This window comes from Aspergillus fijiensis (assembly GCF_003184825.1).
Source record: "Aspergillus fijiensis CBS 313.89 unplaced genomic scaffold BO72scaffold_91, whole genome shotgun sequence".
NCBI classification, from domain to species: domain Eukaryota; kingdom Fungi; phylum Ascomycota; class Eurotiomycetes; order Eurotiales; family Aspergillaceae; genus Aspergillus; species Aspergillus fijiensis.
In genome coordinates, this window is record NW_024469067.1 from 95,190 (window position 1) to 116,475 (window position 21,286).

General features: G+C 53.7%; 6 protein-coding genes across 6 annotated transcripts; 4 read left to right on the plus strand and 2 right to left on the minus strand.

Moving 5' to 3' along the window:
* Positions 1-556: 556 nt before the first annotated feature.
* BO72DRAFT_309464 (uncharacterized protein) lies at positions 557-1,249 on the minus strand. The gene is made up of 2 exons (XM_040940493.1): positions 948-1,249; positions 557-893 (listed from the first exon to the last, which is right to left on the minus strand). Exons 1-2 carry the CDS (start codon positions 1,166-1,168, stop codon positions 593-595), a joined length of 522 nt encoding a protein of 173 aa, XP_040795754.1. The 5' UTR covers positions 1,169-1,249; the 3' UTR covers positions 557-592.
* Positions 1,250-10,167: 8,918 nt separating this feature from the next.
* Positions 10,168-12,483, plus strand: BO72DRAFT_501650 (putative TBC domain protein; the record flags this gene model as incomplete). Its single annotated transcript, XM_040949001.1, has 2 exons — positions 10,168-11,365; positions 11,417-12,483. The coding sequence occupies 2 exons, from the start codon at positions 10,168-10,170 to the stop codon at positions 12,481-12,483; spliced, it is 2,265 nt and encodes a 754-aa protein (XP_040795755.1).
* A 591-nt stretch (positions 12,484-13,074) lies between these two features.
* Positions 13,075-14,113, plus strand: BO72DRAFT_532493 (SDR family NAD(P)-dependent oxidoreductase; the record flags this gene model as incomplete). The annotated part of the gene is made up of 2 exons (XM_040950434.1): positions 13,075-13,169; positions 13,284-14,113. The coding sequence occupies exons 1-2, from the start codon at positions 13,106-13,108 to the stop codon at positions 14,111-14,113; spliced, it is 894 nt and encodes a 297-aa protein (XP_040795756.1). The 5' UTR covers positions 13,075-13,105.
* Positions 14,114-14,279: 166 nt separating this feature from the next.
* Positions 14,280-15,564, minus strand: BO72DRAFT_481529 (NADP-dependent oxidoreductase; the record flags this gene model as incomplete). Its single annotated transcript, XM_040947681.1, has 2 exons — positions 14,586-15,564; positions 14,280-14,528 (listed from the first exon to the last, which is right to left on the minus strand). Exons 1-2 carry the CDS (start codon positions 15,417-15,419, stop codon positions 14,280-14,282), a joined length of 1,083 nt encoding a protein of 360 aa, XP_040795757.1. The 5' UTR covers positions 15,420-15,564.
* A 380-nt stretch (positions 15,565-15,944) lies between these two features.
* On the plus strand, positions 15,945-17,398 carry dprC. Its single transcript, XM_040945982.1, has 2 exons — positions 15,945-16,923; positions 16,995-17,398. Exons 1-2 carry the CDS (start codon positions 16,267-16,269, stop codon positions 17,136-17,138), a joined length of 801 nt encoding a protein of 266 aa, XP_040795758.1. The 5' UTR covers positions 15,945-16,266; the 3' UTR covers positions 17,139-17,398.
* A 306-nt stretch (positions 17,399-17,704) lies between these two features.
* BO72DRAFT_453436 (uncharacterized protein) lies at positions 17,705-20,929 on the plus strand. Its single transcript, XM_040945983.1, has one exon. The coding sequence runs from the start codon at positions 18,188-18,190 to the stop codon at positions 20,660-20,662; it is 2,475 nt and encodes an 824-aa protein (XP_040795759.1). The 5' UTR covers positions 17,705-18,187; the 3' UTR covers positions 20,663-20,929.
* Positions 20,930-21,286: the final 357 nt, after the last annotated feature.

The window sequence follows — 21,286 nt, forward strand, 5'->3', positions numbered from 1 at the left end:
GTCTTTGACAAGCAATACAAATCACCGATTCCTTTCCATGTGCGTTATAACCCTGCATAGTCTATTTCACTATAACATCAAAGGTTCCAGATTCCGGAGCTTGGCTCTTATGACTTTCTCTTTTCGGTCGAAGCAGGAGGACAATGCCATCGGCGATCGACTCCTATTTCCGAGCCTCGCAAGCTGTAGTCGATTTCGCACCCGTCCCAACACGGTACCGCTTCATGCTGCGACTTTTGCCTGTCTTAAATGACAGTAAGACGGCGCAAGGGAGAGATGGGTCGATTTCGACAGTTGCCATGAACGCAAGCAGAACTGCCCCAGTAGGTTATTATCACGGTCGCACAGTAAATATCTAGGCGAGACAAGTGAAAGGTGGCACACGGGGCACCAGCAATTTCACTCCGTACTACCCCAGTCTACTAGTATCCTGCGTAGACAGATTTTGCCTAAGGTCAGCCATGCAGAACGATCGTAGTGCCAATTGAGGACTGCCGATGTCCAGGTTTTCACTGTACTCCGTGTACTACTAGATTCTATAATTCGAGCTAGTCTGCAGGCAATGAGGCATACCAGATCACTCGTGTTGTACTTACCCTATACATATACTCATCCCACCACAAGATTGCCGTATCATATATCCAACAGCTTGTGATTGGAATACAAAGAAGGCTCTTCTAAGGTGCTCACCAATGGTAGAACGATCACTTTCATTTGCAGAGTGCATCTGCACCAACTCAGCGTCCTCTCCGGAAAATTTCATCAGCCTCCAGGATGTCCGGAGAACAGGCTTGACGTACTGTACCTGACTGGATCCACTTGAGCATGTTCGGCCTATGGACGATTTGTGATTCGGAGTGGGTAACATGATGCCGGGTGACGATGTTAAATATCTTACTGGCTGGTCAGCCTCTGTTCGGCTCGTCGAGGATATACGGAGTAGAGACAGAACAATAATGATGAGATCCCTGTCTCCTACAGCCCAGGATACCCCCAGAGGCACACCGCTTCTCTTTGACGATGGTCCGTTGGCCTGTCTTCCTTGCAGTTGAGAAAATGTCCCACAGATACGGAGTGGATGTACTTGCTTTCCCAGGGCGAATCTCAGGGCCGTGATCATTCTTTTTCCTCCCAGGAAGCAGACATAGATAGTGGGCAGATACACCATAAACCCCCAGCATTTTGCCAATCTCGTTCAATCAACACCAAACACCTGCTGAGGGGAGCATGTTGAAGCGCGAGGCTGACGTTGTGGGGACGCAATGCGGCAATCTGTTTTTCCTTGCTACGTAGGCAGCTGCTAAAAGCCTAGCGCGGCGACCTTTCTAGACCACCGTCGTTCCAAGGATCTGGCACAGCCGACCATCCTTGTCCGTGCGAGCACCATGGCTATGATTATTACTACGTGCGATATTTGGGGTCATGATTGCCGGACGACAACCTCATTGTGATACTATTATTATTGGTGACCAGCCCCATCTCTTTCCGGAGCCTCGATCTCCTGGCCCATTCAAGGGAGGGTCCAATTCCCCATGCTTGTAATCCTGTCACTCGTGGCTTCTGCTCAGTGAAACAAAAGCGGCGGTAAAATAAGATGAAGACCGAACCCCCGTGGTTCTGTCCTCAATTGACCACACATTCAAACAAATCAAATCCTTTGGGGAAAAAAGGTAGACAGATCAACATCATCATGCAGCAGACAGGTGCTACTTCCGCTAAGCTTGAAGGATGGTCTGCACCGAGCATCTTTAAGCTCAAAACAGAGTACCGGTACGTATGTACATGTACAAAGGGAGTTCAATCAATAATGACTGTTAAGTTATCACTAGCCACCCGCCGGCCCGCCGGATGTCGCTCTCTTGCATCCCGCAACCCTTTTGACAGACACCTGCAAATGCTGTCTACAAGAGACAGCTTCCAGTTTAAATACATCAATATTTCAACATTGCGAAACAGATAGCAGCAACATTTGCTGCTGACTGCTGTCTTTCACCATAGGAGTCAGTGCCGATGACGAGTATGCTCTCTCGTGTGCAACTATTTCGCGGTTGGGCCTGTAGGGGCAGAGATCGGCAGTCGCTTGAAAAGGTTTTTATGGTCACCGTTATTCAGCGAGGCACCTGAAGCAAGCCTTCTATTACCAGTCTAATACATCGTGACTGGATCTTACTTCACTTCCGGAAGAGCTGTTCAACAAGACACGCGGTGTTGTGTGTACCGAGGATTATCCTCGGTGCCTCTCATCGCCCCCTAAAGGTGACGGGTCGGCAGTTTCGAGCCATACATGGGATCCTCGATCATTTGCCGTCCTTTTTCTTTTTCCTCTTCTTGTCTTTTTCCTAAGGATCTGCGCCCCTGGCACCCACTGGGCTAGGACTTCACGGAGCAGAATTTGGACATATCGCAGACCGAACAAGGTTCATGTAGACAATAGGTGATCGCCCCAGCACCCTAAATCTGATAGAGTTCGCAGGCTGCAGGATCGCACCGCATTCCAGACGGGGGAGAGCTCGCTTCGAACAATACGGTAGGTGCCCGGAAGGTTCCCCCTTCCCTTCCTTCTCCTTTCTGCTACATGCACTTTCTTCCTTCCCCAGCTCGGGTGCCCATCAATAATTGAATCACCGAAGACATGTTCCATTGGGGAATAGCTTACGTCGAAGAGTGGAGGGGGAGGGGGTTCTTTTGTCTCACTGTAAAACACCACCTCACCTCATCTCTGTTCGATCGCCCAAAACGGACTAGCTCCCATTGATCGCCAAACTGGGGAGAAAAAAAGGGACCGCAAGGCTGTGTGGCCTTCCCGGAGTCCCTTAGTTTAGTAATTTAACATAGTAAGTTACTCGTTAGAGTAACTAGGTGGTACTCTGTACTTGACTGTCTGTCTATTCCTGTATACGAAAGGACGTTACCCCGAAATGGGGTGATGCTGCGCTTGCCAGGTGGCCGGAAAAACTGTTCTCAAACTGCTGCAGTGGGACAGACAGCCTGCCCAGTGTGCCTCTTATCTTTCTTGATTGGCTTGGTTTCTACGCGATCCAGGAGTAGCGCGTCCTGGCGCGTCCCGAGTCCCCAGTCACTCATCCGCGCGCTTCCTCTTCTCCGCCAAGAAGTATCTACTTACATTGGCTGACTGGGTCAGCTACGTCCATCATAGTTCGTCGCCCGGCAAAGGCGCCGGGAGATCTGCCTGTCGTCCGAGTGAAGCTGAGGAGCGATTGGATCTCGTCTCCTTTTACATGGGGAAAAAGAGGAAGAGGCCCGTGAAGGGCAAGCATGCGCAAGGCCATTCGTCGCAGATTCGCATCACTGCGGCCTCCACCGGTTTCAGGAATCAAAGTGGCTTTTCTTCTGACCACGCGACCAAACTCACGCACCCGGTAATATCGCTTTACTACCAGGAAGTGGTCACATTGAGACAGTTCCTCCTGCGCCAAGTACCATCAGCCTCACGGTCCCGTCGTCGAAAAATCGCATCAGTCCGAACGGATTTCGAAGAAGGCGCCAATGACTCGTGCTCGGATTCACAGCGAGAACTAGCCATTCTCCTTGATTCTACTTTGGTGGGAATCACGCAAGACCCATCCCCTGTCCGTGATCAGGAACGAAGCCAAGAGCTGGCTGCGTTGCGCAAATCTCAACCCAAGTCTCAACTAGCGAGCACAGACACTGGTCCGCCATGTGCACAAGCAGAGGTATGACTCTCACACGAGTTTGTCGTCTTTCATCCCGACAGCGCTGTATCTGCTTGCGTTCTAGCTCATACAAATCACTCCCTTGTGAATGATACTGGGCATTGAATGATACTGGGCATTGAATGAATATGCGCACAGAAAAGCTGACTTGATTCTGTAGCTTGTGGACCGTGCTATAGCATTGATCTGGAAGCCATTTCTCTCCGAGTCCAAGAAAAGGCCGCATCACCTTCTGACCCGGGGATTTCGAAGTGCTGTTGAGACGCATTTCTCGAATGAAACTGTTCAGAAGCTCAAAAGTGCCCCTTGGACGGAGGTCTTGGGATTACTGGGCAATAATGGGGAAGTCATTATGCTGTATCTCTTGTGCGATTGTGGGATTTTCACAGCCTTGGACTCACGCAAAGGCATATACCACCAGATCTGCGGTATGTCCTCCTCATCGAGTCACATGGAGGTGATACACGACTGATTAAATGAGCTAGGATATTCTCTCGAGAAACTTGATCCCATCAACACGAAGCCACAGCAAATATCCTTAGAGTCAAATTGTTCCACCACTGGCAAAGGATCCGTGGCGGTTAAGGATGGCCAGCAGATGACGGCAAATTGCTGTTCGAAAAGCCAGTCGAACTGGCGGACGCCGAGTGCCATTGTTTTCAATCGTCACCGCATGCTTTACGCTTCGCCCATGCCTGTCACCAAAGGAAAATCAAAACTGGGCCTAGGGAACCGTAAGTAGTCCCCAGTCCTTTCTCGCTATCATTATACTCATAAATGGTGTAGATGTCCTCAACCGTTATACCTCGTCCGTCTCGCAGTCCAAGGCCGTGCACGTCATGCAACACATCTTCCCCTTGCAGTTTGCACTGACAAACGTTTTCAAACCTGACCCGGAGAACGACTTGAAGTTTTCATCGCGTGAAGATGAGATCGCAGCGAAATCAAGGAAGCGAAAACGATCTTCCACAGACTCTGAGCATCAGATCATGAACAATGAACGAGTCAAGCCGGTGAAGATCCCAAAGCGCCTTCAAGGACAGGCGTTGGAGCTGGTTCGACAATTACTCAATCGCCATAAAAGCTGCCCGTACGGACACTTGTTGGACTACTACTGTTCTTCCGAGGTAGGTGTAACTAGCGACCCTACGAGTGATATAACAAGCTAAGAATCTAGCGTATTGGTCCATGGAAACTCGGCCCACGGGACTCCCAATCGAGCGCTGAATTGAACCCCCCGGCGTCCGAGAAGCTGACAACCCAGGAACGAGAACTCGAAAGATATGCATTGAATGGGGATGTCTCTACTTCGGAAGGTCAGAAAGAGCATGATCATATCGAAAGACCCGCGTTTGTTGCGGGGGAGCCGGCGATCAAATCAGCAACTGTATTGAAGCCCAGTTTGACGGACTATGCGACCCCGACCTCTTCCATCTCAGCCTATTGTCAAGCCGCTATCCGTAAATTGATTCCACCACAATTCTTCGGCGCCGGACAGAACAGAATTCGCAACCAAAGTGTAATTTTCAAGAACGTTGACAGGTTTGTCCGTATGCGACGGTACGAAAACATGTCCCTCCAGGAAGTGTGCAAGGGCGTTAAGGTTTGTTTGCACAAACTCAAGATCGACATCGTGTCATGCATGCTAACGGGCCGATTATTGCTTGCAGATATCTTGCATATCCTGGCTCGGTCCCGCTGCTGGCCACGATCAACTTGTCGATCCATCACATCATAAGCTTTCGCTCACCGACCTGCAGAAGCGCACGGAACTCTTTCATGAGTTTATGTACTACTTATTCGAATCCATTCTCATCCCCATGATTCGTGCAGCCTTTTATGTCACCGAATCTCAGTGCCACCGAAACCGGCTGTTCTATTTCCGACACGATGTCTGGCGTACCTTGACCGAGCAGCCGATAGATGAACTGCAGGCTTCTATGTTCGAAGAATTGAAGCCGGAAGAAGCTCAACGGGTGCTAGGTCAGAGGACTCTGGGGTATGGATCGTTACGCCTCCTACCAAAAGCCACTGGTATTCGTCCCATCGTGAATCTCAAACGACGGATGCCATCATCGAAACGCACTGTGAATTCCACGGTCGGTCCCATCCTCAGTGTGCTGAACTACGAGAAGATGCACAATCCAGCTCATTTAGGTTCGTGCCTAAATTCGGTTGGGGAGTTGCATTCTCGGCTGAAGAGGTTCAAGAGGGATTTACTCGCGCGACAGCCGGTGGCTGTAGGTTCATTGCCTTTACCTCGGCTCTACTTCGTCAAAGTCGACATCCAGTCTTGCTTTGACACTATTCCACAACAAAGTATGGTTCGTCTCGTCGACAAAGTGGTTTCTGCAGACGCATATCATTTCACAAAGTACGTCGAGATGAAGCCGGCAGACGAGTTTAACAATATGTGGCCGCTTCATGGGCAGCGGCAAAGCCGGGCCTGGAAGAGATGGGTGGGTAGAGCAGCTCCAACAAAGAGTCCCCTGAATTTGGAAGAATTAGCCAGCAGAGGAGGCACGAGCCGACGAAGGAATACTGTCTTTGTGGATACATTCTGGCAATGGGAGAAGCATTCCGATGATCTACTTGACCTTCTCGAAGAGCATGTACGGAACAACATGGTCAAGTTTGGAGAGCGCTTCTTCCGCCAGCGCAACGGTATTCCCCAGGGCTCGGTCCTCTCCAGTCTGCTGTGTAATCTTTTCTACGCGGAGATGGAACGGGAGGCGCTGGAATTCCTCCGATCCGACAACACTCTGCTTCTTCGCTTGATCGATGACTTCCTACTCATTACGTCAGACCTCGCCCAAGCCAAGCGCTTCCTGCAGGTGATGATCCGGGGCCAGCCAGCGTATGGGATCTCCGTAAACCCAGCCAAGAGTCTGGTCAACTTCTCCGTCCAAGTGGATGGCGCGCACATCCCCCGCATCGTAGACGCTAGGTTGTTTCCTTACTGCGGTAGTCTGATCGACTCCCGCACTCTAGAACTACACAAGGACCACGATCGGATTCTCGACGGGGGCGAATCGGTCGCGGCGAGCCTGGCCAACTCCTTGACCGTGGAATCGACGCGAACTCCAGCCCGCTCACTGCATCGCAAGTTACTCACGTCTTTCAAAGCGCTCATGCACCCCATGTATCTTGATACTCAACACAACTCGGTCGAGGTCGCACTGGCAAATCTATATGCGAGCTTTGTCATCTCGGGCATGCGGTTGTACCGGTACACGCGCTCCCTGTCCGGACGAGCACATCCTGCACCAGAGGTCGTAGTTCGGATCATCCGTGATCTTGTCTATCTTGCCAACCGTTTGATTCTGAGCCGTCGACAAGAGAAGGCCAACTCCTCGGCCGCGATATGTTCTGCGCAACCGGCCGAGGTCGAGTACTTGGCGGCGGCAGCCTTCCAAGCCGTTCTTGGGCGCAAGCAGACGCGGTACGTAGGTGTCCTGCGCTGGCTGCAGGCAATTTTACGCGAGACCCGTCCCAAATCCACGGCCACCGCTGCTCGTCTGGCCCTAGTGGTGCGCCGCGGCAATGCCGTCTATGACAAGTGGAAGTTCTGATAGACTCCCGGGAGGCGTTTCCTTGGCACCGGCTTTGGCTGAGCGACCGTTTGGTTTTTACCTTGCCTTAGCTTGCTTGTACTTGTACCTGGGATACAGAAATAACGTGGGCTGGTTGGGTCGAAAATTGACTGGAAACGGGCTAGTATCAATAATCCCAGTCTTGGGATCTTGTTTGTGTGAACAGGATCAGACCAAGAACGGTGATGTAATAAGCATTAAGATCATGGTTCGTGCTGTCCGAGAACCGGTTCAGAGGGGAGGAGGGCTCTAACTTAGTGACGACAAGATTACTACAGCGACGATTACTACAGCGACGGAAGCAGGAAATCCGGGTCATCCGCCAGCAGGAAAAGAGTGGTCCGTTGATAGGCAATCTCGACCGGTCCGTGAGTGTGTGAGATCTCATGGATGTCTGAGATCGACTGGTTGAATGTGTGTGTGTGTGTGTGTGTGCGCTGTCCGTGGACGGAGATATGGAGCAAACCCCCCCCCCCTTCCCCAGCAGATCCGATCCGATCGCAGCGAAGGATTGACCCAAAGTACTCAGTCAGAAGTCTAAGACACAATAAGGTTGCATTGTTGATTATTATGATCGTTCTTCTAGACGACAGTTCCGCTTGTTCAAGTGTGGTGTGGCGGTGGTGGTAGATGTGGGTGTGGGATGTAACCGTAGTGGGTGGTGGTGCGAGCCCTCGAGTATTATTATTAGTTAATAACCAATCTTCAATTATTTTCTGTTTTGCTTTCGTTTAACAACTCATTTGTAACTACCGCAAGCGTGGACTACCCAAGACGGGTTTAGGGCTGTGGCTCCAAGCCGGGTCGGAGCTACTTTTTGCTTCGGGGAGTGGAGAATTATTCCTCTCGAGTACTGAGCATTCAGGTACAGTACCACAAACCTCCCTCCACCGAGGTCAGTGGCGGTCCACCTCCGAAAGCTGCTCGTTCTACTCCGTACTTACTCAGTAGTACCACCGGTACGCCGGTACGTACCTGGCAATCCTCAGGCCGACAACCCACGGAACCTCTACCAAAGGGACGAGCATTATCTGGGTCAGGGGTGAAGTAAGAGAGGGAAAAAAAACAGAAGGGATGGGGTTTATGGTCACTTACAGGCAAAGAAAAAAAAAAAAAAAAAAAGAGAGGGAAAAAAAAAAAAAAAAAAAAAAAAAAAAAAAGGAAAGGGGGAGGCAAATTTCGGATCGAAGGTTCTCAGGATCGATCTGAAGTGGCAGCAGCCCTGAGCAATTGTTACCCTCCCCGGGTTCGTCTGAAGAGTAGCAGCAGCAGCAGCAGCAGCACCTCCTCGCAGCCCAGCGATCTTCCAGTCGATCTCGTCTCAGCTGTGGCGGTGCGTTGCATCTCTAAACTATGCCTCGGGGGGGTTCCTCCTTCCTCCTCCTCCTGGCGGGGGGCCGGTTTCAACCATCTTATCATGAGGTGCCCTCACGTCGAACCACTTATTGATACTACGTACTCAGTACAATGGTTCAGAATCTGGAGATTTAGAAACCATTACGTTTCATTGGATCACCCGAATTCGTCGTCCTTCCAAAAAAGCTAATCTCGTTTGTCTGTAAGTTGACTGTGAGACCGGTAATCTTCTGGTAAAATAATGAAAATGAAAGAGATACTACTAGTAGAGAGAGAGGGGCGGCATTACCTGGAACTCACCTTACCGGAAGCCAGCCAATGAAGCTTTTGAGGTGGGAAATGGTATCGCTGGGGCTTCATTTGGTGCGGTGTTAGCGGATTGGCCAGACCGTCGTCGACAATGACAGTGGACACTGCCGACAATTGAGCTAGAGAGTTAATAGTCTAGTGTTTAGTTTAGTTAGCAGGTGGCAGCAGCCTGGCTTACCTCCTGGGGCACACTGGGGCGTAGATAGAGAGGAAATCGAGGGATTGAGATGGCCTGAGGCTCTCTCTTGTGAGGTGCAGTACAGATTCAGTACAGTACTGTACACCCTGCTGCTAACCATCCTTACTGACTTGGTACAGTACTAAGTGCTCTCTTACTGAACAGCTGCGCGCAGTAGGGGTAGCCTAATAGTGTAGCCCGGTTAACTTACGGGTACTCCGTACTCTTCCCCAGCAAGGCTCCCCCCTCCGTACGTATGTGTATTACCATCTCATCCACTCTCTCCCTCCCCTTCTCCCCGTCCACTCTCCATCACCGGATGCAGCAAGTTCATCATTTCCCCGTCACTTTAGTGTAGTTCCATTCATTCCGTCGTTCTTCCTTCTCCTCTTCCCCTTCTCCTTCTTCTGTTCCCGCTTGGTCCAACTCTTTATTCCCATTATTATTTCCTTCTTCCTCTCGTCTTTCTTTCCTCCTTCCATCTATTCATCTATTATTCCTTTCGTTTCCCTGCATTCCTGTCTTTCGCTTGTCAAGTCAAGTCAATCGTTGAACAGTACTCACCCCGTACAGTATATACATACTATACTCACTCTCCTTCTGTCTATTCCTTCGTTCTCGGAATTCGGTATCTCCCTACAGTCGATGGTTGGTACCTTTCCCGTCTCCTTTTCTCATCCCTCTCCTCCCCTGCTGTTGCGGCCCCCAATGCGTCATTCTTGCCAACTAACGCCTGATCTCCCTGTCCAGCTCTTCTTGAATTGACCCACCCCCGGAATATTACAGCCTGGTCCAACGGGCGCGACTGCCCTTCGACTTCACTCTTCGTGTATATCAGATCAACCCTGCGACGTCGAACGCATCATCATTTAAACACTTTTTGCTCCGATTGGGTCAACGCTCGCGGCGCGATCGGAACCCGGCGCAGTCAATTCTTTGCTTACACCGACCTCATTCGTCTTCTCAGAAGTCTGTTATCGGGTTCGTTTTCCTCACTGCTGGAGCGTGTCGTCTGAAAGTCGAACCACTGTCCGCGATGACGACCATCTGCTCGACTCCAAATTCTCCGCCCGATCTGACCGGGTCCAAATCCTCCAAGTCCTCCTCCTTTCGTTCTTCCTCCCAACATTCCGGCCCCGAGGCTCTTTTCACCGATATTGCCAACTTCGAAGAAGTCGACCTCCAAGACGAAGCGCACATCGCCTATATGGACACTAAGGTCCCTTTTAGTCGGGCGGGCACTATCACGCAGACTTTCCCAGCTAGGATGCAGGCCAAGTCCGCTGTAGTTACGACCCGCGACTTGACCGCCACGAAACCGAGTAAATTGACGGGGCAGACTAATGGCACTCTGGCCCAGCCGGGCCGCGGCGGACACAACACCAAGACCGGAACTCAGCGGGATCCTACTGCGAATAAGCATGCACCGCTTCAAGTGTCTAAACCCCGTCGATCGCGATCGAATTCGCCTTTGCGACCCACTTCGAGCTTAGGATCCTCACCTTCCACACACAGCTTGTCTCTGGCTCCCGCTGCTCCCCGGACACTCAACCGCAAGCCATCCTGGCAGCGCACTCGCAGAACGCTCAAGGATCTGGAGGAGGAATACCACGATTCTGATGATGACTTGCCCGAAGATGCCAGTCTATGGAACGTTCCCATCTCTCCCCGACCGATGCAAGATCGAGCCCCTTCCCGGAGTACAAGCCCAAACGGCCGCAGCCCGGGACCCCGGCCCTTGCCTCTGTCACATTCCGTCTCAGATGTGACCCTTCCAAAGTCCCCATCGGGCTCGCGATCCCCTACGTCACGGAAGGCTCGCTCCAAGCCACGGTCCAGCTCTGCGGGACCGGAACGAGGCCAGATTTCTCCTCGCAATCCCCGAACCTACTCGTATAACAACATGATGTCGGACTTGTCGGAAGAGGCGCGGATCATCACTGAGACGCTGGAGTTTCATGCTGACGAGCGAGAGCGTCGGCGTGGAGAGACTTTGCAGAGCGGGCTGTCTTCTTTGAGGTCTAGCACGGACTCCAAGCAGGGCTCTAAGACACCGATTGAGCTGCCACCGTTGCAGAAGTCGAATATCATGATTGACCCGTTGCCTATCAGCAAGGAGAAAGAAAAGGTGCTGAGTCGGACACGGCCAAGCTGGCTGCCGCCCAAGGATCCTTTGGAGGAAAAGCGGCATTTGAAGGAGTACAAGAAAATGATGGCACAGTCTCGGGAAGCAGGTAAGTCTGCGTCCAAGGCTAGCTTCGACAGGCCACTAACCTTTGGTACAGACAAACGTCGAGCTGCCAAAGTCGCTTCCGAGAAATGCGAGAAGGACAATACCCGGGAAACCCTCCAACAAATCTGGGACGAGTACGTCTATCCAAACTGGGATAACGTCATTCAGGAGCCGCGCACGCGGGAGCTCTGGTGGCGCGGTGTGCCCCCGCGACTTCGGGGATCGACCTGGCAGCGGGCCATCGGCAATGAGCTGGCTCTCTCCGACGAAACGTACAAAAAGGCGTTGCAACGGGCCAAGGACGTGCGTGCCCGTCCGGACAGTGATACTGGGGAAAGCAACAAACGAATGCGGGAGTGGTTCGCGACTATCGAGCAGGACGTGTCCAAGGCTTTCCCGGATTTGAAGCTATTTCAACCTGGTGGTCCACTTCGCGAGACGTTGATCGACGTCTTGGAGGCCTACTCGATGTATCGGAGCGATGTTGGATACATCACTGGACTGCATACCATCGCGGCCCTACTGGTCCTCCAGTTCCCGTCTCCGTCCTCCGCGTTCCTAGCCATGGCCAATGCGCTAAATCGCCCTCTTCCTGTTGCCTTTTTGACACTCGACCGCGGGGCTATCGGTCGGACATATTCGCTAGCGTCCGCGACGCTTAAATACAAGTTCCCACGTCTTTCAACGCACCTCTACGAGACACTCCGTCTCAGCGATGAGGAAATCTGGGAACCGATGTTCCGCTCCCTCCTGACAAACGGGCTGGACTTGGAGCGTCTCAGCAGAGTCTGGGACTGCTGGGTATTCGAAGGAGATCGGATCATGATTCGCGCGGCGGTTGCGACTCTGGGCAGCTTGCAGCTGCAGCTGTTTGGCTTCACCAAACCCGATGACCAGAGTCGACAGTCGGTGCAGGGGATCCTGAGCTGGGGACCGCGTCAGGCGGGGACCAACAGTAGCACAGAGCAACGCCACAGTGCACCGGCAGCTCCTATGCCGGCAGGATTTGGTGGTGGAGGTCTAGCATCTTCCGGGGTTGGTGACTACTGGCGACTCTCCTCGGCAGGCGACGAGGATGGATTTATGAGCGAGGTGAGAGAAGCAGGGAAGGTTCGGTGATTGCTTCCATTCGTTTCTCATTTCTTATTCTTGAACATAATTCTGCTGCAGTGGATACAATATTGGCTGCAACTGTTAATAGGATGGACTGGTCTGTCTTCAGTTCAGTGGGTAGTAAATCAAACTCGCTGTGAATACATAGGAACTGTTGTTTCTGTTGGGCTATTTTTTTTTCTTGTGACCTGGTCAGTTCACTAGCTGGGTAGCTATAGATGATACAGATAAGGGGCTGTTCCTGAATGTACTTAGCAGTAAGGTAAGCTGAGATCAACAGGGACCGATGGTTAGTGATCCGATCGTATACTACTTTTCACCTTTACCATCACCATGACTTCATCCGCGCCGGCGCCGAAAACGTCATACTGATGATGATGCCCCAACAATCCCTACATTAAACCCACTCAATCACGCCAGCCAAACGATTCTTCCATGTACTACCATCATGTTCAATCGCAGTATTCTGTTGCCACGCTCTCTTGGTGCGTCATTACGCCATCGCCCAAGCAAGCTATATAGTCGTCTTTCTCTCCCCGCCAGTGCGACTGCATCCAGAGCATTCGCAACCTCACGACCTACACCATTTGCAGTGACCACACCTCAATTCAAGCATTCCAAAACCACAATGGCAGCGGAAGTCAGCAACACCAACTTTACTTTGGAGAGCCTCTTCAATGTCAAGGACAAGGGTACGTTTCAACCTCGAGGCCTTTGACCCCTTTCCGAGCTCTCGCTCCATACCTTCACCCCCACTGCCCTTCCTCCTTTGCGATACACGTTGTACTAACACGACACACAAACAGTGGCTCTCATCACCGGCGGCGGCAGCGGCATCGGCCTGATGGCCACGCAGGCGCTGGCCACCAACGGCAGCAAAGTGTACATCACGGGGCGGACGTCGGAGAAGCTGGAGCGGGTGGCGGAGCTGTACGGCGGCAAGGCCGTGAAGGGGGAGATCATCCCGCTGACGGCGGACGTGACGGACAAGGCCAGCATCCAGAAGCTGGTGCAGGAGATCTCGTCGCGGGAGTCCGGCCGGCTGGACATCCTGATCAACAACGCGGGGATTAGCAGCAGCACGCAGAACACGGAGCACGACAACGCGGTGGACCTGAGCAAGGCGCTGTTTGACGAGAGCTCCTCGCCCGAGGAGTGGGAGAGCGTCTACCGCACCAACGTCGTGCACCCCTACCTGGTCACCTCGGCCTTCCTGCCCCTCCTGCAGAAGAGCAGCGAGCAGGCCCACGGCTGGAGCAGCACCGTCATCAACATCACCAGTATCTCTGGCATCGTCAAGACCAGCCAGCATCACTTCGCCTACAATGCTTCCAAAGGTGCGGCCATCCATCTCACCAAGATGCTGGCCCATGAGATCTCGAGCTCCGGGCTGCGCATCCGGGTTAATAACATCGCCCCCGGCGTGTTCCCCAGTGAGATGACCGCCGGGGAGAGTGACGAGAAGCAGAAGAGTGCCCTGGAGAAGCAGAAGTATGAGGGTAAGGTCCCCGCGGGACGCCCCGGGAAGGATGAGGATATGGCCAGTGCCGTGTTGTTTGCCGCCACCAACCAGTATCTGAATGGTCAGACGTTGGTTGTTGATGGAGGCTATGTTTTGGCTGCGGGTACTGTCTGATTGTGGCTGAGTGTGTGGAAATGGTTAATGTCTTCTTACGAGAATCTTTATGTCGATAATGGATCGTGGCGCTGGGGTTGACCGCAAGCTGGTCCCTAATGGTATCATATTATCTCTGATTTCTTCAGTACGTCTGCTTGTAGTTACCGTGATGTAAGTCCTCAGCCTACAACTTAGCATTTTCCACCTTGATCGCCTCGCTCTCAGGCACCACCTCCACCATCATCTTACCCGTATTTACACCATTGAATAGATTGATCAACTCCTGGGGCGTGGTCTCCAGCCCCCCCTTCACGATGTGCTCCTTCCGCTTGATCTTCCCCTGACTCAACCACGTGCCCAGCTCCCTCAGCGCAGCCGCGTACTTGTCGGCGTAGTCAAACACAATGAACCCGCGCATAGTGATCCGTTGCGACTATGTTTCGTTAGCAGCCATCATCCATTCCACCGCACCGCTCGCTAGGATACTCACAATGACCATCAGATAATTCTTCGGCCCCTGGGGCTTCTCGACATTATACTGGCTAATGGCGCCGCAAATGACAAAGCGCGCCCCCTTCGCCGCGCGGAACAGACACGCATCCAAGATCTCACCACCCACATTGTCGTAATACACATCAATATAGTCCGGAGTCGCCTCCTTGAGCTGCTTGCGCCAGTCCGCATCCCGGTAGTTGATGGCAGCATCGAACCCCAGCTCCTCGCGCAGGAACCGACACTTGTCCGCGCTGCCGGCGATGCCGATCACGCGCTTCGCGCCCTTGATGCGCGCGATCTGGCCGGCCACCATGCCCGTGGCGCCGGCCGCGCCGGACACGACGACCGTATCGCCGCGTCGCGGCTGGCCGACCTCGGTCATGCCGAAGTACGCCGTCAGCCCCGTCATGCCCAGCACGGACAGCGCGTCCGTGGGCTGGCACCCGGCCGGGATGGTGATCTTCTCGATCGCCTTCGCGGGCAAAATCGCGTACTCCTGCCACCCCGAGTGCGCCGCCACCCACTCCCCGGCCTTGTAGGTGCTCGCCAGCGCCGGGCTGACCCGCAGGATCTGCGCGATGCTCTGCCCGCGCATCACGCTGCCGACTTCCACGGGCGCGATGTACGACCGTTTCGCCGTCAGCCATTGCCGCATCGCCGGCTCCAGGGCCAGGTAGTGGATGCGCACGAGCACTTGATTGTCCTTCAGCGGCACATCGTCGGGGAAGGTCGTGGTCTTCAGGGTGAAGGTGCCGGTGCCGTTGAGCGAGGGGTCGATGGCCGCCTTCGGCGGGTTGGTGTAGATTAGTTGGCGGTTGGTGAGAGGCATTATGGGTGGATGGTTTGTTCTTGGATGAGGATGGGACTGTGGGTATCTTTCGGAGTTGGTCTTGATGGAAAGGGAACAGAGATGGCGAGGAGGAAGGTCGAAGGGGGGTCGTCGGCCCAGATTATGGATTGGAATGGATTGAACCTCGGCTCATGGAGAAGAAGCTCTTTGAGGTAAGATGTCCGACCAGAGGGTCGCACAGCCGAGGTGGGGGTGTGGCATCTGGGGATTAGTGCTCAGAATTTGGAAAAACGAGAATTCGGACCCTTCATAGGGAAAGACAGTATCTTAATACGAAGAGGAGACAACAGCTTGAGTCTGTATAGAGTGGAATTGCAGTCGTGAAGAAAAGGGGTGCATAAGTAGATAAATATGACTAAGTCAGCACAAGCCAGCATAACTTATACTTGCTATGCCCGTCCATGACATCATCCTTCCTCCGTCTCTAATCGATAAGATAGATCACCTGATCGGCTGCTCCAAGTATCTACGAGATACGGAGTACTTCCAGACTGTATCATGGATGTTAAGCACTCTTGAAATGCAGCACAGCAAGCCTACCTTAGGTCATCGTGTCGCCCATCTGAAGAAGGGACTGTCGATCCACCAAGCCACGGCACAGGGCCTTTGTCTGACTGGTCACATCCCTCCCACCCCACGGTTTAGAGAGCTTGCCCCCCAGGGGACGACACTCTGTGATCAAATTGACGTCACCGGCTCGCGCGATGATGTCGATGTCGCTCATTTTGCCTTCGATGATGGCTATATAACACCCAGAAAGTGACAGGTGGAGTGGACTAACAAAGCTTGAATCCGAATCACCCATCACCTTTTACCTACCATCACGATGAATACTACTTCGCAGACCCCATACTTCGACACCAACGCCGCGGCCACTGGCACTGCTACCCAAGCTGGTATCACCAGCACAGGCGATGCCAGGACCGGCCCGGCCCCGACTACTGCTGGCCCGCATGGCTCCGACATGGCCAACAAAGCCGATCCGCGAGTCGACAGTGACCTGAACAACCGCGCCCAGTACGCCTCCGGCACGACCACCACGGGCAACGTGCACCCGCAGGCCACCGCGGGGACCGCAACCACCTCGACTTCGGGCACCTCGACGCGGGGTCCGCACAGCTCCTCGCTGCTGAATAAGCTGGACCCTCGCGTGGACAGCCGCACGGGGGAGAAGTCCACCAAATCCACAAACCAGTCGGGCTCGGGTGCGATGCGCGAACCGACCGATACAACAGGCACCGGCACCGCGGGCGGAGTAGGCTATCAGCCTACGGTGCCGTCCTCTAGCCAGGGCACGCGGGCGGCCGGCGGTGCTAATCCTAGTACTACCGCTACCGCCCCCGCTGACACCACCAACACTGTTCCTACTGCTGGGACTACTGGCACTGCTGGCACCGCTGGCACAACCACAGCTGGCGGTCAGTCGGCGCGCACGGGCGAGAATGTCGGGCGCGGGGTTAAGTCGGTAGCGGCGGGGATCCACGTAAGTCACTAATCTCAATAATCACTGGTTGCAGCCTTGCATCTTTGCAGAAGCTGACGGGCCATTAACAGGGGGCCGGAGAATCGCTCCGCGGTGGACTCAACGCAGCTGTCGACTCAGCCTTTGGCCACGATCAGGGTGCGGCCAAGAACGCAGCCATTGCGGACAAGGGCGAGCGAGAAATTGAAACCGGGCGATTTGGGCGTTCGCACTGAAACAAAATTGGCCTCTAGCTCGGGACTTCTAGTTCGGGAATTTTTTTAATGCGATCACGATGATACGACTGATGCTTGATGCTTGATTGTTTTCTTTGATTAGTCGACAGAGTGGATCCAGCCAGATGGCTGCCTGTTTGTAGCCAACGATTGTCGATTTTCGATCCGATTGTGATGGTGTAATGAGTAACGACGTACAGTACTTTCTTTGTACAGTATTAAGTATGTATAACTGTATAACTGTATATGATATGTGCACTGTGTATGGAGTAAGTATGTATGATGAAGCAGAGTGTTTGTGTTTCCTTGGCGCACGAGGTACGGAGTAGCTTGTAGCTAATGTTACGGACTGGGTCATCGCCAGAGTCAGCTTTTCCTTATACAGCATGAAATTCGGCTGAGTTGAATCCTTCGCCAGTTTACTACCAGCTTACCATTGCTATTAATACGTAGCATCTGCTCTACCAAACGATCTTTCAGATGACGGGGGAAGGAAAGCTTCGCCCTGATCCACTGTCGACTGAGTGGTTTCTCAGCCTTCCGGCCCTCCCGGGGCTGTGCCGGTGGAACCGTTTTCTTTCTTGCTCTTCTCTCTCTTTCGTTTTTTTTTCTCTCTCCAGCTACTCGTACTCGTTCTTCTTTTGCTCTTTTTCTCTTTTTTTTTTTCCTCTCTTCGCTTTTACATCATCTTCCGAACTGCTAGGTTATTCTCTCCTCCAATTCAGATTTGCCCCCCCTATCTTCCGATCTCAGTTACTCCTCCGTTCCTCTCCTTGCTGCTTCTTATTGATTCTATTCCTCTATCGTTAATCAATAAACTAGCGATGGCTCCACCTCCGACGGCTCCGTAGTTCTACTTTAGCTTCACCTTTTCCTCCTCGCCCCTCCCATTATCATCCACTTTCACATGGAGCCTCTGTTGACTTGCCTGAATCCGTGCAAGCTATTGCGTCGTTGCTTCTCCAATTCCCTTCTTATCTATTGGTGCCCGCCCCTCAATGGGTAGATTCTCTCCTTCAACAACCTCATAGCATCCAACATCATTCGCCATGGCGGTGCACATGCAACCGGCTGGTGGTCATACCAGCTCCGATAGCGAAGACCCGTCTCTTCGCGATCCCACCCGGGAAGATGAAGCATACGATATGGTCGGGGTCAGTATTAGTCGAACTCAGAGTCGCATGAAGGCCCGTCGCACGCCGGCTGCCGAGAAATCCCGCGTGATGGACCAGCAGGGCGGATACTTTGATGCCATTCCCGACTCTCCCGAATCCGACAGTGGTCTCTTTGCTAGCCATCTCACCCAAGAACCCGAACAACTGCATTCCTCGCAACCGCATCCTGTGCAGCCGCATCCCTCGCGAGGTGCCAAGGAGAAGCTGAAAGACCATCGGAGTAGTTTTACGCGCTCTCTCCTCAAGACCAGTCTGCCGCTGCGCCCTCGGGCCTGGTCCGGCGACTCCATCACCAACCTTCGTCTGAAGAAGTTCCTACCGGACTCGTGGACGAAACGCATCGCCAGCCAGCCAGCTCCACGCACCGTCAAGCCCGCTCCCGGGCCGGCGCAGAGACGATCTTTGACCGACGAGTCTACGGACGAGCCCATCTCCGATCTCAAGCCTTTGGCGGGGGCCACCGCCGCCCGCCATTCGTATGCACGGCGGCCGAGTGCCGCCGTCTCGGGCAAAGCGCCGCCGATGCTGCGGCGCTCATCCTCTGATCAGTCGCTCTACCTGCGACGCTCCTCCACAGCCTCCTCGCTGGAGCAGCGTCCTCGTTATGAGCATATTCATTCCCAGGTGAATAGCCGCTTCAAGGCCATCAAGGACAGTCTGCAGGACTCCAGCAGTCGTCTTTTAAGCATGCCTACCTTGCACCTGCAAGATCTCCGCAGCGACTGGGGCTATCGGCCTTTCCTCTCCGAGGTCTCCCATCCCCGAAAGGTCCACGAGGAGGAGCCTGTTGCGCCGCATGAACAACCGCCAGCTGACCCGACGGAACCCTCGTCGCTGCCACCACCACCACGCACCCGTTCCCCGCGATCTAGCTCCAGTGCCCAGCACCCTCGCCTAGCTGACGCAATGGATGATCTGACGGGCGACGTCGTCATTCTAGGAGGCTATCGAGGCTCAGTTCTGCGTTCTGCCAAACCTCCGCAGCGCCAATTGTGGGTACCGATGAAGGTCGGCTTGAACCTGCGCAAAGTCGACCTCGAGGTGGGTCTGAACCCGGAAGACGAGGAACGGATGGAGGAGACCATCATTCCGTCCGGAGTCTTGTCGCATGTCGGGCCCGTGGACATCTGTCGCCGCTTGATGAAGCGGCTGCAGAAGTGTCCCAACTCGACGCGCGGGGATCTGCGCGTCTGGGATTACGGCTACGACTGGCGTCTGAGTCCGCACCTCCTGGCGAAACGGCTGATCAAGTTTCTGGAGGGCCTTCCAAGCAATGCCCCGGGCACGCCCCGTGAAAAGCGCGGGGCATACGTGATCGCCCACAGCCTGGGAGGGCTGATCACGAGACATGCCGTCAACCAGCGGCCCGAATTGTTCGCTGGAGTTTTATACGCTGGAGTACCGCAGCACTGCGTCAACATCCTCGGGCCGTTGCGCAACGGCGACGATGTGCTGCTGAGTTCGCGTGTCTTGACGGCTCAGGTCAACTTCACCTTCCGCACCAGTTTTGCCCTGCTGCCCGAGGACGGGCACTGCTTCATCGACCAGCGCACCAAAGAAGAATATCGGGTCGACTTCTTCGACGCGCAAACCTGGGATGAGTACCGACTATCACCGTGCATCAACCCGGCCCTGCCGGTGAGTAGCCCCAGCCGGGGCTTCGTGAAAGACAACCTTCCTCTTATCAGCAAACGTCTCTCAACTGTCCTAAACAGCAAAGAAAGCCTTCCGAGCAGTGGATCGGCTTCCTCATCTGATGGCGGCGAGGCATCCAACTCTTATAAGCCAGCACCGAACCAGAGTGCCAACCCACCGACCGCAGCGGCGATGAAACCCGCCCCTGTGGCGCCTCCCGCCGTCGAAGGGGCCATTGGCCCCAACTCTAACCTACGCGGTTCGAGCAACACCAAGGTCACCACAGCCGTGACCATTCCGCGGGCCACCGCTATTACCTACCTCGAGCGCACTCTCGCCGAGGTGCGACGCTTCAAGGAAGAGTTGGTCTTCGATGCCGCGCATCAAGCGAACAATCGGTATCCGCCGTTCGCCGTGCTGTACGGGAAGTCGGTGCCCACACTATACGGCGCGCGAGTCGCCTCGCGGGAGGCCATCAAACGGCAAGACGCGTACGACGACCTGGCTTTCGCCGCGGGAGACGGAGTGTGTCTGGCGTCGGCGGCCATGCTACCCTCCGGATACCGTGTCATCAAGGGGGGGTTGGTCAAAAGCGAACGAGGCCATGTCGGTCTCTTGGGAGATCTGGAAGGTGTGGGCCAATGCCTGCAGGCGTTGATCCGGGGTCGCCGAGAAGGAGTGGGACTGGGGCAGTCCCCTGGTTCTTCGTCTTGATTGTTGTCTTTTGCCTAAACCCCTCGCCCCTTCATTAGACGCACATATTGCTTACTGGGAGCACCTTAGACTCGATACCCTCTTACTATTTATTGTTTATGACTATGATGGATGACATAATGAAAAGTGATCTAAGCGGATGTTTGGACCTGTCCGCGGCTTGACCTGTGCATATTGGCCTGAATCTCCTCTCTGTGCTATGCTATTTTTATGTACTGTACATATTTACATTTACACTTGAGCCATATACTGTATACACTGCACCATCAGTTCCTCAGTCTCTATGCTCGCCAATCGATTCATTAGCAGCAAATACTTGGAAAGTTCAAGATCAGCAAGAACGTTCAAGGCCGTGGATAATGACGCCAGCTACGTGGTTAGCGCTTACCGAGCCCGATCCGGCCGCGCAATGGTACGACTCGGGATGTACTCTCCTGTAGAAACCTTGAAGGATCTCCAACAGAACCAATCCAGTCTAGCCCAAGGCGAGCTGATGACAGCACTGCAGAAAGTCCAGCCTACTCGTGAAAACACTATAAACTACGGAGTGCCTACGATCCAATCCCTTTCCCCTCTTCCTCCTCCTCCCTCCAAGTTTCTCCAATTCATTTGAATTCAAATCAT